The 14,008-nt window shown below is 43.6% G+C and overlaps 1 protein-coding gene across 1 annotated transcript; it reads left to right on the top strand.

Moving 5' to 3' along the window:
• Positions 1–4,064: 4,064 nt before the first annotated feature.
• B0T15DRAFT_527172 (uncharacterized protein) lies at positions 4,065–4,440 on the top strand (the record flags this gene model as incomplete). Its single annotated transcript, XM_062868956.1, has 2 exons — positions 4,065–4,185; positions 4,382–4,440. Coding segments are annotated over 2 exons (180 nt in total), but the record flags the coding sequence as incomplete, so codon positions are not given.
• Between the last annotated feature and the right edge of the window lie 9,568 nt (positions 4,441–14,008).

Here is a 14,008-nt window from a genome sequence, read left to right as displayed (position 1 = left end):
TGGCTTCACCGAGACCTATAGTCCGACCAGCGGATACCTTCGACCGGCGAACCGTTTCAGAGGCAGGACTGCCTATGGTTTCGTCACAACTTCTTATATAGACTATTTATATACCTTAAAACTAATGCCTTAAAGGGAGTTATCGCTAGTATACTATTATAATAATAAAAATATAAAGAAAAGCACCCTATTACCTTCTCTTTACAGTCGATACATAGAGCAGAGCTAAATTACTATATCCATAATACAGAGCTTCTAGCTATAATTCGAGCCCTATAATACTAGAGGGCCGAACTTATCGGCCTATAAATAAAGGTATCCTTTCTAATTATCATAGATTATAAAGCGTTAAAGTATTTTAGCACTAAGCGACTCTTAAACATTTACTAGGCCGGCTAGGCGGAACTAATATTATAATATTACTTCTATAATACCTACCGTCTAGAAAAGGCTAATATAGCTACTAATACCTTATCTAAAAAGATAGAAGATATTATAACCAAGAAGGCTAAGAATAATACATAGTACATAATATAGCTATTTATACCGGTGACTATAATAAAGGTATAAGATTATAGGGAGGAACTAAGCAAGGAACTAGCTCTATTAGACGAAGATATTATATCTCTATTAGGCTTAGGTATATAGCTAATAAACGATTTATTATATTATAACTAAAATACTATATTATGGTATGAAAATATAGAAGAATATATAGAGACTATATTATACTCAGTAATAGGCTCCTGCTTTATAATGAAATGCTAATAGTTCTAGCAGTTAAATAACTATAAACCTAAGGTATTAAGAAAGCCTATACCCACCTAACTATAGTATACCTAGGAAGGAACAAGACCTAGAAAATTATTGTAATGTAATACTAGTAGCTATAAATAGGTAGTTATATCAATTAGTTTATCGAGAACTAAATACTCTATAGATCCTCGAAACACCCCCAAGACAATACCCCGAGACTATTATAGCTATTGCCTATACCTATAAAACTATAGTAATATATTAAGATAGATACCAATAAATAACTAAAAGACTATTATAGCTATAATAATATGCTAGAACGGCCTAAGTAGGGCACAAGTCATATAACCCACAAATTAGAAAATATCTTGTAATTTTAGGTCGGCCACCTAGAACTTCCTCAGGCTTAGTTTCATGGAGTTGAGTAACACATATAGCCGGCTTGACCCTGTAAACTACACTCTACCATCATAGGGATATAGTTTAATAGCAGCGATCCGATCGGTATAAGAATATAACTCATCCTAAATAAACTATACCTTACTACTTATATATAGTTTCTAGGGCATTTGCTATTGAAATGGTATATTATTTAAAGCCCTAAATAATAAGCTAATATAGGTGTATAGCAGAAGTTATATATATACAAACGTTACACTAAACTATACCAATGCGATATTTCACTTCTACACCCACTTTCTCTATAACCTAACATGCCTTAGAAAAATAACGGAAGCCAAATTATCTTGGCCCTCCAGGCTCTTAAGAATGATCCTAAATTAAATCTCAGAGCTATAGCTCAGATCTTTTCTATAGACTCAATAAAGGTAAGCCGCCGTCGATATAGTTAGCAGTCACGACGCGATATTTAAGCCAACTCTTAGAAATTGACCAATTTAGAGGAATCTATTATGGTTTAACATATCCTCGACCTAGACGCTAAAGGATTTCCTCCCTGCTTGTTCAGTATAGAAAATATAGCTAATCGACTATTTGTTAGATATAATACGAGATATATGAAAATATATTGGGCTTTAACCTTTATTAAATAGTACCTAAAGCTTATTATATGTTTTAATCAGAAGTATAACTACCAGAGGGCCTAAGATAAAGATCTAAAGATTATTTATACTTGGTTTATACTCATATAAAATATAATTATAAATACAGTATTTGGGTGGCAGATATCTATAACTTTAATAAAACTAGGTTTTAGAGAGATATTATTTCGATTGTAATAGTTATTATAAGCTCTAAATAATATAGAAGGGTAAAATCAAAATAGCCTAATAATTATAAATAGATAATAATAATCTAAGATGTTAAAACTATTAACTAGGTAATCCTATTATTATTATTATTAAAGGCAAATATTACCTTTTCTTTTAATATAAAAATAGCCTAACGTATATTATCAGCGAGTGACCTTGACAAGCGAGTGATCCACTTCCTATACGACGCGACATCTTTGCACTCAACAATACAATTTCCTCTACTATCCAAAATACCCTCTACTTCAAAAGAAGGCCAGATAATATTAGCTCTCCAAACTCTTCAAAACGACAAGAATCTAAGCGAACGAGCCGTAGCTAAGATCTATAGGGTCGACCGTAGGACCTTGGAGCTCCGACGGGCCGGCAAGCCTATACGATATAATCTTCTAGCCAACTCGCATAGGCTTATAGATCTAGAAGAGAAGGCGATAGTTCAATATATCAATAAGCTATCGATATATGCATTCCCGCCTAGGTTATATACTGTAGAAGATATGGCCAACCAACTACTATATAAATGCGATGCGCTGCCACGAGGGCCGTCGTTCAAGGCCAGGGTCAAGCCTCTGGTGGTAAACTGACTGCATTGCAAGAATATTGAACTTGCAGGAGGAAAGAAATCCTCGAGACTGCAAGGTAGGCTTTAAATACAGGATGCGAGTAGGTCTGAGCTTGCATGCATGATGTAATGGAACATGCATAATGAATCATCACTTGGTATGATGAATCATTATACATGCAAATGATATCATCATCATGTCGGTGCGTTCCACCGTCACATGCGCCCTCCGTTGGCAAACGCTGGGCTTACAACTTCGTCAAACGCCGGCCAGAGCTCTATATAATATATATATATATATATAACTACCAGAGGGGTAGATATAAAGATCTAGACATTATTCGCGAGTAGTTTAGGCTTATATAGAACACTAAGGCCAAATATAGTATCATAGATGACGATATCTTTAACTTTGACAAGACCGGGTTTATAATGGGCATTATCTTTGTAGGTATAGTTGTTACAACCTCAGATGGCCGGAGCAAGGCTAAGCTGGCCTAGCCTGGCAATTGCAAGTAGGTAATAGTAATCCAGGGAGTCAATGCTCTCGGCTGAGCTATCCCTTTGTTCATTATCTTGGCCGTACAATACCACCTTGCCACCTAGTATACTGAGTACAACCTCCTGGCCGACTGGCGTATTACAACCGCTAAGAATAGCTAGACTACCAACGCAGTAGGCCTAGATTAGATTAAGCACTTCGACTACTATACAGCACTCTATATACAGGGTAAATACTAGTTGTTAATCCTCGATGGCCACGAAAGCCACCACTCGACCGAGTTCGAGCTCTACTGCCAGTAGAACAATATTATTACGCTCTGCATGCCTCTACATTCCTCCTACCTCGTCTAGCCGCTCGATATTGGCTGCTTTAGGCCGTTGAAGCAGGCGTACGGTCGCTAGATCGAGGACTTAATGTGCACATATATCAACCACATAAGCAAGCTCGAGTTCCTTTATACCTTTCGCACAGCCTTCTTTGCCTCTATTGCTAAGAGGAATATATAGAGTAGGTTTATAATGGCTGGCCTTATGCCATACGATCTAGAGAGGGTGCTTTCGAAGCTAGATATCAAGCTTCGTACACCAACACCCCTAACCTCACGGCCGGGCACTATACAATCTTAGGTCTTCTAGATACCGTACAATACCTAAGAAGCTAACTTATAGTCAACGCTTATTAAGACTTGTATTGCTACCCACTAAAATAGCTCCCCGACTTCGATGTTGGCTGCTATAGACCAGCTGATAAAGAGTACAATGGCTATAATGCACCAGGTGGCTCTCCTATAGGCAGAGAATGCTTCGCTCCGCAAGGCCAACGAGGCGCTAAGCAAGCGCCGAAGAGCCAAAAGAACGCATATATAGCTTAGAGGATCACTTGCAGTGGAAGATGCAAAGGATCTACTAGACCAAAAGCCTATGGTTATGGAGGTGGCATAAGAAATGCAGCCGGATGGTGGTGGTATAGGGGGGCTCGTACGAAGGTTCGGTGCTATGGTGTATGCGGCAAGCCTGGTCATAATGCCCGCACTTGCCAGGAGGTTGCAGAAGCATCTGATTCAGCCGTTTCTGATGTGATTGTAGTTGGTTGTGACGGCAAGTGCGGCCTGCGGGGTGCTTGCCGTCAGGGAGAATATAATCCACCGAGTCGCAAGTCCGAGGGACTTGCGATTCCGACATCCTTTTCGGAAGGTGTGCATAGCCGAGTGGGTTAGGTTTATGCCCCACCGTCACATTAGTTGATAGTTCTGTTGTTTTATAATTGAGGATAATGTACATAGGGTAGTGGAGAGTGGGTCATTCGCTTGTCTGGGTCACTCGCTTATCATATACGTCATTATCTAAGGACTAGATTATTATAACTTTTTGAAATAATTAGATAACTAATAAAAAAGGCCTAAAATAGATCTAATATTTTAATAAACATATTAAAGCTTAAATAGTTAGGGTTTATTATCTCTTTATTTTCAATAGTTATATTAGCTATTATTTAACTAACTTTGAGCTTTACTATAAGACGAACAATATTACTATACTTTATATACCTCTTTATTTTATATCCTCTAGCTATTTACTCTTAGGTATTTTAACCTACTTAAAATAGTATATATTAAGTAAAAATTAGAGAAAAGACTTCTTTCTTTTCCACTTGATCGCTGCTTGCCCGCAAGAGCGGCAAACCCTTCGAAATATACGTCATTCTAACCGCCTCGACGAGCTCTATCTAACGGCACTAGTTGCACCCGCGCGGCCGTCCTCGCGCGGCTGCAACAGGTCGTTGAAGCAGGCGTTGTGTTGCAGACACCCGACCGTCAGTCAAATTTTTCCCTGCGCACGGGCCAACCGGTTATTCCCGGGCCACCTACCCTACCGGACCCGGCTATTCCCGAACGGCCCACCCTACCAACGATCCCCTACACTCCCCACGCAACCTACCCTACAGGCCCCCACAGGCCCTATCCTACCAGAAGGAGCCGAAAATGAACGACGTTCCGGATCCGGCACCCGATATTGAGATGGGAGAAAACCTCCCCCTTCTCCCTCAGGGCAATAGTAGCCAACTAGGGCTATATACAAGCCAGCATGCAAGCCAGAGGACTCTAGCCACTATATCCAAACCGGCCAAAACGACCAAGTCTACCAGCCACCTATATACATACGAGCATATCACCAGGCTTGTTAATGACCTACTTGCCCTAGTCTCCAAAGATAAGGGCAAGGCTCGGGCACTTGCAACGGAGATTCAACAAGCCTACCAACAAGCCTACCAACAAGCTACCATACCCCCCTCCCAGGCCAAGGCTGCAGCTACAGCTACGGCGTTGAACCTACCTACCCTACGGAAGGTAGTAGCGGAAGAAGTGCGAGCGGCACTAAGGGAAACCAAACTAGGACAGGCCCAAGCTACCCGGACCTGGGCTGATATAGTCCGAGAACCACTACAGGACACTATAGCCCAGCCAGCCAAGGTTATCCCAGCCAAGCAGAACTGCGAGATCCTTGTTCGGGGGGGCCATCTATCACCTGATCTAGCTAAGAGGACCCCTTTAGAAATTATCCAAGCTGTCAACGGGGCCTCTAGCCGGCAAGGGGCTATTGCAGCTCGGAAACTGCCTAGCGGAGACATAGTAGTCACCTTCAACAACCCGGATACTAAGCAATGGCACTCTACCAACCACGACTGGATTCAACAGGCCTTTGGAAGCCAGGCAAAGGAAGCCCGACGGATCTACGGAGTGGTAGTTAAGGGCCTAAGGAAAGCTGACCTCCAGGAGGCTACAGAGGCTAGTTTTCAAGAAGAGGCTGGGCTACGGGCCGTGGAAAAGATCATCTTCCAATACCCCCACAACCCAGACTTCACCAGGGTCCCTGTGGTTATAGCCTTCACTAGCCAGGAGGAGGCTAAAAAGGCTTGCGACCTAGGGGTCCTATACCGGGCCCAGCTCTTTAACTGCGAGCCATACTGGGCTCCGCTACGGCCAGCGCAGTGCTTTAAGTGCTGGAAGTGGGGCCATATAGCCCGCTACTGTAGGAAGGACCCCCTCTGCCCCCGTTGTGGTACTGGAACCCATGAGCCTGGTGGTAAGGAAGGCGAAGAGCAATGCCCTACCCATACTACAGGCCAGTTTAGATGCTCAGCCTGCGGGGGTCGCCACTCGGCTAGGGACAAGCAGTGCCCAGAACGGCTTCGGATACGGGCTATAGCTAAGGAGGCCTACCAACATAGGCCTAGAACCTTTGAATCGACTACTTCCAAGCCACAACAACTAACCTTCGACCTCGACTTTACCCGAACAACCTACCCTACAACTGCAACCACAACCTCTATTCCTGGCTCCCTCTCTCTAAGCCACGATGATCAAGATGCAGGCCCTTCTAGAAAGCGACCACGGGGTAGGCCAACAAAGGCTCAACAAGACCCTAAGCAGCTCCGACTATCCATCTCCCAACCTACCAGCCAAGCTACAAGCCAGGCTAAAGACCAGGCTATAAACTAAAACAACTCAACTAGCCAGCCAACCGACCACCTAGCCAGCCAACCAACCGATCACCTAGCTAGCCAACCCTCTAGTACTATATGGTAGTTACCATACTACAATGGAATACTGGAGGCATCAAACAACCACTAGAAATCTTAGTGGAGGAGGCTAAGTTCGACGTCTTAGCCATACAGGACCCATGGATCAACCACCAAACCAAGTCCACCTACTGCCCCCGACGCAGCCAGTACCACCTAGTCCATCAACCTAGTGGCCGGGCAGCTATACTGGTTAAAAAGACGATTGACCTTAGCCAGTGGGACTATGGGACAGCCGAACATTGGTGCTGGGTTCGATTTGCAGGCTACGAAGATAGCCAGAGGGTTGAGGTCTGGTCGGTCTATAACCCCCCAGCAATCAAGACAATACCAGCCACTCTTTTACAAGAATACCCCCGACCTTCCAGCCAAGTAATACTTACGGGGGACTTTAACCTTCAACACCCAGCTTGGGACTACTACGAACGCTACGACAATGAAGCTAATAACCTGCTCCAGTTAGCCACCTCTTGGGACCTTAGGCTAGTAACCCCAAAGGGTACTATAACTAGGGAACCACAAGGTAGGCAACGAGGACGCCCATCAACCATCGACCTAATCTGGGCCTCTACAGACCTTGCCTGCTCCTACTATGGTATCAAAGAAAGGGGAGATTCCGACCACTACCCCCAAGTAGTGGAGGTCCACCTCGAACACCCCCCTACGGCCCCACCCCCCCCTGGTTGGTCCTGGAAAAAGATGGATAAAAAGAGGGTAAAGGCTGAAGCAGCCCTCTTACCAGGCCTCTGCGGGCTAGATAACCCTGGCCCGCAGGGCCTACAGAGCCGTACCCAGTCAGTAGAAGGCCTAGATAAGGCATTCGACTGGCTTGTCGAAGAACTTACAAGGATTGCCAACGCTAGCACCCCCCGAAGGAAGCCTAACAATGGATTTCAAGCCCCCTAGTGGACGAACGAGGTGCAACAAAAGGTCCAGGGGGCTCGGGAGGCCGAACGTACGGCTAAAGCCGCACCTACAGCCTATAACAAGGGCTAGCTAAACCAGAGACTCCGGGACCTTTCAAGGGCTATACGACAGGCTAGAACAAGGACCTAGAGGTCTACTCTATAGGAAGCCAGTCACAACGAATCACTCCTTTGGAGCCTAGAATGGTGGGCTCGTTGCAAGAGCTTCCAGCCTACTAGCCCCCCTAGGCTCCCGGCCATCAACGGCTATACCACCCATACCCAGAAGGCCCAGGCCCTGGCCAACCGTTTCTTTCCAAGCCCGCCAGCCGACCTCTCCAACATCCAAGATCCCACCTTTTCCCAGCCGTGGGAACCGAAGATCCCAATAAGCCAGGTGGTTAGTGCTAGGGACATACAAGATGCCATTGCCCGGGCTGCTCCCTGGAAGGCCCCAGGTAACGACTACCTCCCTATAGGCCTATTGAAGGCCTGTGGTAGGCCGTTGTACAGGATCCTCGCACTACTTACCCAGAGATGCCTCGAACTACAATGGGTGCCGGCCAGGCTAAAGGAGGCTATAGCTATAGTGCTCCCAAAGCCTGGTAAAACCCCAGCTGACTACCTTACCCCCGGAGGCTATAGGCCTATTTCACTCCTTCCTACCATTGGCAAGGTAGTGGAAATAGTGGTTACCAAAAGAATCACAGAGGCAGCCGAAGCCTATGGCCTATTGCCCGACGAGCAGATGGGTAACCGGGAATATAGGTCAACAGACCTAGCCATTCGGCTTGTGGTAGCCCAGATCCAAGAGGCCTGGAGACAACGCGCTACGGCTTCCCTATTGTAGTTAGATCTCACAGGGGCCTTCGACCGGGTAAATCATACCCGGTTACTAGCTACAGTCCGGGACCTCGGGCTCCCGCAGTGGCTTGTAGGTTGGCTACGGTCGTGGCTAACGGGCCGGAAGGCCACACTCCTATTCGACGGCCAACTTGCCCCGGAAATCGACATCCGAGCTGGAGTGCCACAAGGATCACCACTATCACCAATCCTCTTTATACTATATATAGCCTCGCTATATAAAGTACTAAAGGAAAAGCACCCTCTGGTCAGCTTAGTGGGATTCGCAGACGACACCAACATCCTAGCCTTTGGAAGGGACCCCTATATCAACTGCCGGCAACTAGAACAAGCCTGGGCTACATGCCTACAGTGGGCTAGATCCTACGGAATGGAATTCAATGGGGCCAAGTCAGAGCTAATCCACTTCAACAAAGGCCGTAAACAGTGGTCTGAACCACTACGACTAGCCAAACCGGGCCACCCTCATGACCATACTATGGTTAAACCAACGGCTTCAGCCCGGTTCCTAGGGGTCTGGCTCGACTGGAGGCTTTCTTGGAAGGCCCACGGAGCCAGCATAGCTACCAAGCTAAGAACCCAAGACTTTGCCCTATCAAGGATAGCAGCCAAGACCTGGGGCCCGGGGCTAATCAGGGCCAGAGAGGTCTATACCAAGTGCATTCGTAGCGCAATAGCCTATGGGGCATCCAGCTTCCACAAGCCTACAACACTCAACGGCTCACCACAAGGCCTAGCCAGAGACCTAGCAAAGGCCCAGAACCGAAGCCTACGCATCGTAGCCGGGGCCTATAAGACTACCCCTATACGGAATCTCGAGACGGAAACTTGGATCCCTCCCCTAGACCTCTACCTTAACAAGAGGCTGGCCGACTTCGAAGGCCGGCTCAACGAGCCTACCCTACAGGCCGGGCTAGGCCCAGAGGCCCCGAGACGCCCACCAAAGGAAATCATCCAAGGGGCTTGCAATAGGCTCCAACGAAGGTTCCGGAGGCTACGGCGCCGGCCCTGGAGCCTAGAAAAGCCAACAGATGTCGAAAAGGCCTCGGCTACAGTGGCCGAATGGAACACCCAAGCTAAGGCCCTGGGCCCACCATTGGCTAAGACCCAGGAAGACTGGGCACTATTAAGAGCCTGGGAGGCTAGGTGGAATACCCAAGTCCAAGGACAGCCAACTAGGCTAGCCGACGAAGGCCTACCAACAGTCCTCTTCACGAACCAGAGCCTACAGAAACACCAAGGCCTTACAAAGGCTAAGAGCTCCCTACTAGTACAGGCTCGTACAGGAGCTATAGGCCTACGGGACTTCCTTTTCAAACAAAAGGCCCGTAACCAGCCTACCCCCTATTGCGAATGCGGAGAAGCCAGAGAGACAGTAGAGCATCTTGTGATTTGGTGCTCTATACCACCTATACCAAGAACTTGGCCTAGGCAACTAATACGCACCCACCGGGACCTTAGCCTTGTTTTACAGGGCCTAGGCTACCGGAACCGAAGACTTCTGAAGAAGGTACTGGGTTGGCTAATGGACTTGGGCCGGCTAGGGGAATATAGGCTCGCTCGGAACCTCGATGAGGAACTGGAAGCTAGAGAGCCCGGCTAGCCACACCCGTGGCCACGGCTTAGCCGAGCTAGCACCCTACTAGCCGTTGGCCCAAGGCCTTCCCAAGGCCTTTTTCCTTACTTGCAGCAGCGTGTATCACTGAAACCATATCTTTCCTATTACTTCCGACGAAGGTTTTTACCCGGCCTGAATGGTACGGTTTTTCCTTTGTACATAGCAGTAGAGGGTCCGGCGCGCCTTGTAAATAGCTAGGCATAGCGGAGTAGGAGAATATATATATATAAGCTATACTATTAGCAATAGATTAACCTAATTATTCTATTAGAAATTAATAAATACTTTAAGGTATTGTTCGACAATCTGGTTAAATTATTCCGTCTAGTTATCCATTTATAGGTAGAATACTATTGAAGGCTTGCTTTTTATATCTAAACGCTTTATAAGTACTTGTCAAAATTTTAATGTAAGCTTAGTATCTTAATGTATAATCTATTCCTTCGGCTATCTATAAAGTAATATAATATATCTATAGATTATATCTATAAGTTGCTCTACTAATTATAATACTTAATATAGGAAGAAGTAACTCTATTTAGTAAGTCAATTGACTATAGTACTTATACTATTATACTTTATTCTAGTAGTTAAATTTCTCGAAAATAGTAGTTAATAATAAAGTCTAATGTAGATATATAGAGAAAGGTATATATATGCAAAAGTTACACTAAACTATACGGATACGATATTTCACTTCTACACCTACTTTCTCTACAACCTAACATGCCTCAGAAAAATAACGAAAGCCAAATTATCTCGGCCGTCTAGGCTCTTAAAAATAATCCCAAATTAAGTCTTAGAGCTATAGCTCGGATCTTTTCTATAGACCTAATAAAGTTAAGCCGCCGTCGATATAGTGAGCAGTCACGACGCGACATTCAAGCTAACTCTCGGAAATTAACCAATTTAGAGGAATCTGTTACTATTTAATATATCCTCGACCTAGACGCTGAAGGGTTTCCTCTCTACTTGTCTAATATGAAAGATATAGCAAATCGACGACTTGCAGAATATAATATAGAATATATTAGAATCGTTTAGGCTTTAACCTTTGTTAGATAGTACCTAAAGCTTACTATGTGTTTTATTGGAAATACGACTACTAGAGGGTCTAATATAAGGATCTAAGGATTATTTACGGTTAGTTTATACTTATATAGAATATAATTATAAAGTATAATATCTAGAAGATAGATATTTATAACTTTAATAAATCTAGGTTTTAGATACGTATCATCTTAATTATAATAGTTATTATAAGCTCCGAATAATATAAGAGGGTAAAGGTAAGATAGCCAAATAGTTATAAGTAGATAATAATAATCTAGAGTATTAATACTATTAGCTAGATAATCCTATTATTTATTGGTATTAAAGGTAAATATTACTCCTTCTTTTAGTATAAAAATACCCTATTATTTAAGGACTAAGTTATTATAACTTTTAAAAAAATTCTTAGATAACTAATGCAACAGGCCTAGAATAGATCTAATATTTTAATAGATATACTGAAGCTTAAATAGTTAAGGTTCATCGCCTTCTTATCTTTAATAGCTATAATAGCTACTATTTAATTAACTTCAAGCTTTATTATAAGAAGATTGATATTATTATATTTTATATACCTCTTTATTTATCATATATCCTCTAGCTATTTAATATTAAATATTTTAGCCTACTTAAAATAGTATATATAACAATCATGTAAAGGGTTACTAATATATTCGTTATTCCGAGAGGTATTATATAATACTTATAATAGCTAACGTACTTGCATAGCCAGTCGGACAACATAGCGAACCGGACATGTTTCTCAGATCCCACAACCTTCTAATTTCATCACCAATTTCTCCTATAAAACACAATGGAACCTCTTCCAAAAGAGAGTTGGATTATCCTTACGCTTGAAGCTCTTAAGAAAGACCCGAAACTTTCTATACGAAAAGCTACTGCGATCTACGAAATCCCGAAAAGCTCGCTCTACGACCAATATGCCGGAAAGCAACCACGACGCGAATTACCTGCCAACTCGAGGAAATTAACTGACTTGGAAGAAAAGGTGCTTCTTGAAACGGTACTCGACCTCGATGCGCGAGGATTTCAGCCCCGGCTCTCTGACATTCAAGATATAGCCGATTATCTTTGCATAGTACGCGACGCGTTACGCGTCGGACCCTAATAGGCAAATAACTTCGTAGACCGATATAACGAGCTTACAATGTATTTTCGACGTCGAATTGATTATAAGAGAACGTAATACGAAGATCCTAACGTAGTTAACATATAGTTCTAGCTTATACGGAATATAATAGATAAGTACGTAATCTAAGAGGGGGATATCTATAATTTCAACGAGACTAGGTTCCAGATGGGCATACTTTCGGGTACAAAGGTTATAATAAGCAGGGAACGCCGTAGTCGGCCTTGTACGAAATAGCCCGGCAATCGGGAGTAGGTTATAGTAATCTAAGCCGTATATATAGATGGCTGGATCGTGCCGCTATACATGGTTGTCAAGGGGAAAAGCCACCTCCTCCCCTGGTACTAGGACAGCTAATTCTAGCCCAAATAGAGAGTTTATATAAGCGAGAATAGCTAGACTACCAACGAGATTGGTCTCGATTGGCTAAAACATTTTAATCAGTCTACCAAGCGCCGTATAAGAGGGGTATATCGATTGCTTATCCTCGACGGCTATAATAGCTATCACTCGGTAGCCTTTGAGGATTTTTATAAGGCCAACAATATTGTTACGCTCTGCATACCCCCCTATTCTTCCTACTTCCTCTAGCCTCTCGATATTGGGTGCTTTAGCCCGTTCAAGGCCTCATATAGCAAGCAAATCAAGCGGATGATATAGATATAGATCACCTATGTTATGAAGGAAGGCTTCTTCGACGTATTTGTTGAGGTATTCCACGCCTCTATTATAGTAAACAATATACAAGCAGGCTTTAAAGCATCTGGCCTCGTTCCTTTCAACCCTGAATCTATAGTTTCTCGCCTCGACCCTAAGCCAATCACCCTATCTCCTCCAAGCTTGCGTCCCGGAATAGCTACGTCTTGGATCCCTAAGACACCCTCCAATGCGCAGGAAGCGAAACTAAGCTCTAGTATACTTAAGCGGAAGATCGAAAACCATCAAGGTAGCTCCCCTACTTACATTTTCGATATTATCGACCTGCAAGTAAAGAGCATCTCGAAATTGGCGCATAAGATAGTATTGCTCCGAGCTAAGACCAAGGAGCTTCGTATAGCAAATGAGCGGTTAAGCAAGCGACATAGGACCAAGAAAATACGTTTATAGGACGGAGGATCACTTAGTTTACAAGAGGCGACTATTTTAATAGGCGACCAGGGACTTGCTGGTCGGGATTGTGAGGAAATGTCTAGGAGTGGTGGTCGGATAACTATAGGCGAGCCACGCGTTCGGCTCTATAGTAACTGCAAGAAGCCTGGCCATAATACGCGAACCTATTAGATAGTTTGCAAGACGTCTGGAGATAGCGACTCCGAGTAGTTTTAATTGATTTAAGGTATTATAGACGAATTGACTTATATAAACTTGTTAAGGTCTAAGAAGAAGATCCGGTTTGCTATGTTGTCCGACTCGCTATATAAGTACTTTATAGGGAGTGTAAATAACTATTTTCTATTTGTCTCCATTTTTAATATATATATAGATATATACTACTATATATATGATAAGCGAATGACATACGACATCGGACTTATATATCTCCTAGCTTCTTTCTTGATTCTCTTTACAATATAAACATACATCGCAAAAACGACGATGGTCAGTTGATCATATCTATTCAGGCAATGCAAAATAACCCGAATCTAAGCGCTCGAGCTTCTGGCAAGATCTACAATATAGATCATTAAAAAATAAGTCGTTGTAAACGCGATATAAAATCACGATGCAATATTTCAGCCAACTTA

This window comes from Chaetomium strumarium (genome assembly GCF_033439665.1).
Source record: "Chaetomium strumarium strain CBS 333.67 chromosome Unknown B0T15scaffold_3, whole genome shotgun sequence".
In the NCBI taxonomy this organism is placed as follows: Eukaryota; Fungi; Ascomycota; class Sordariomycetes; order Sordariales; family Chaetomiaceae; genus Chaetomium; species Chaetomium strumarium.
Note: the sequence above shows the minus strand (reverse complement) of the source record. Positions and strands in the feature narration are given on the sequence as shown.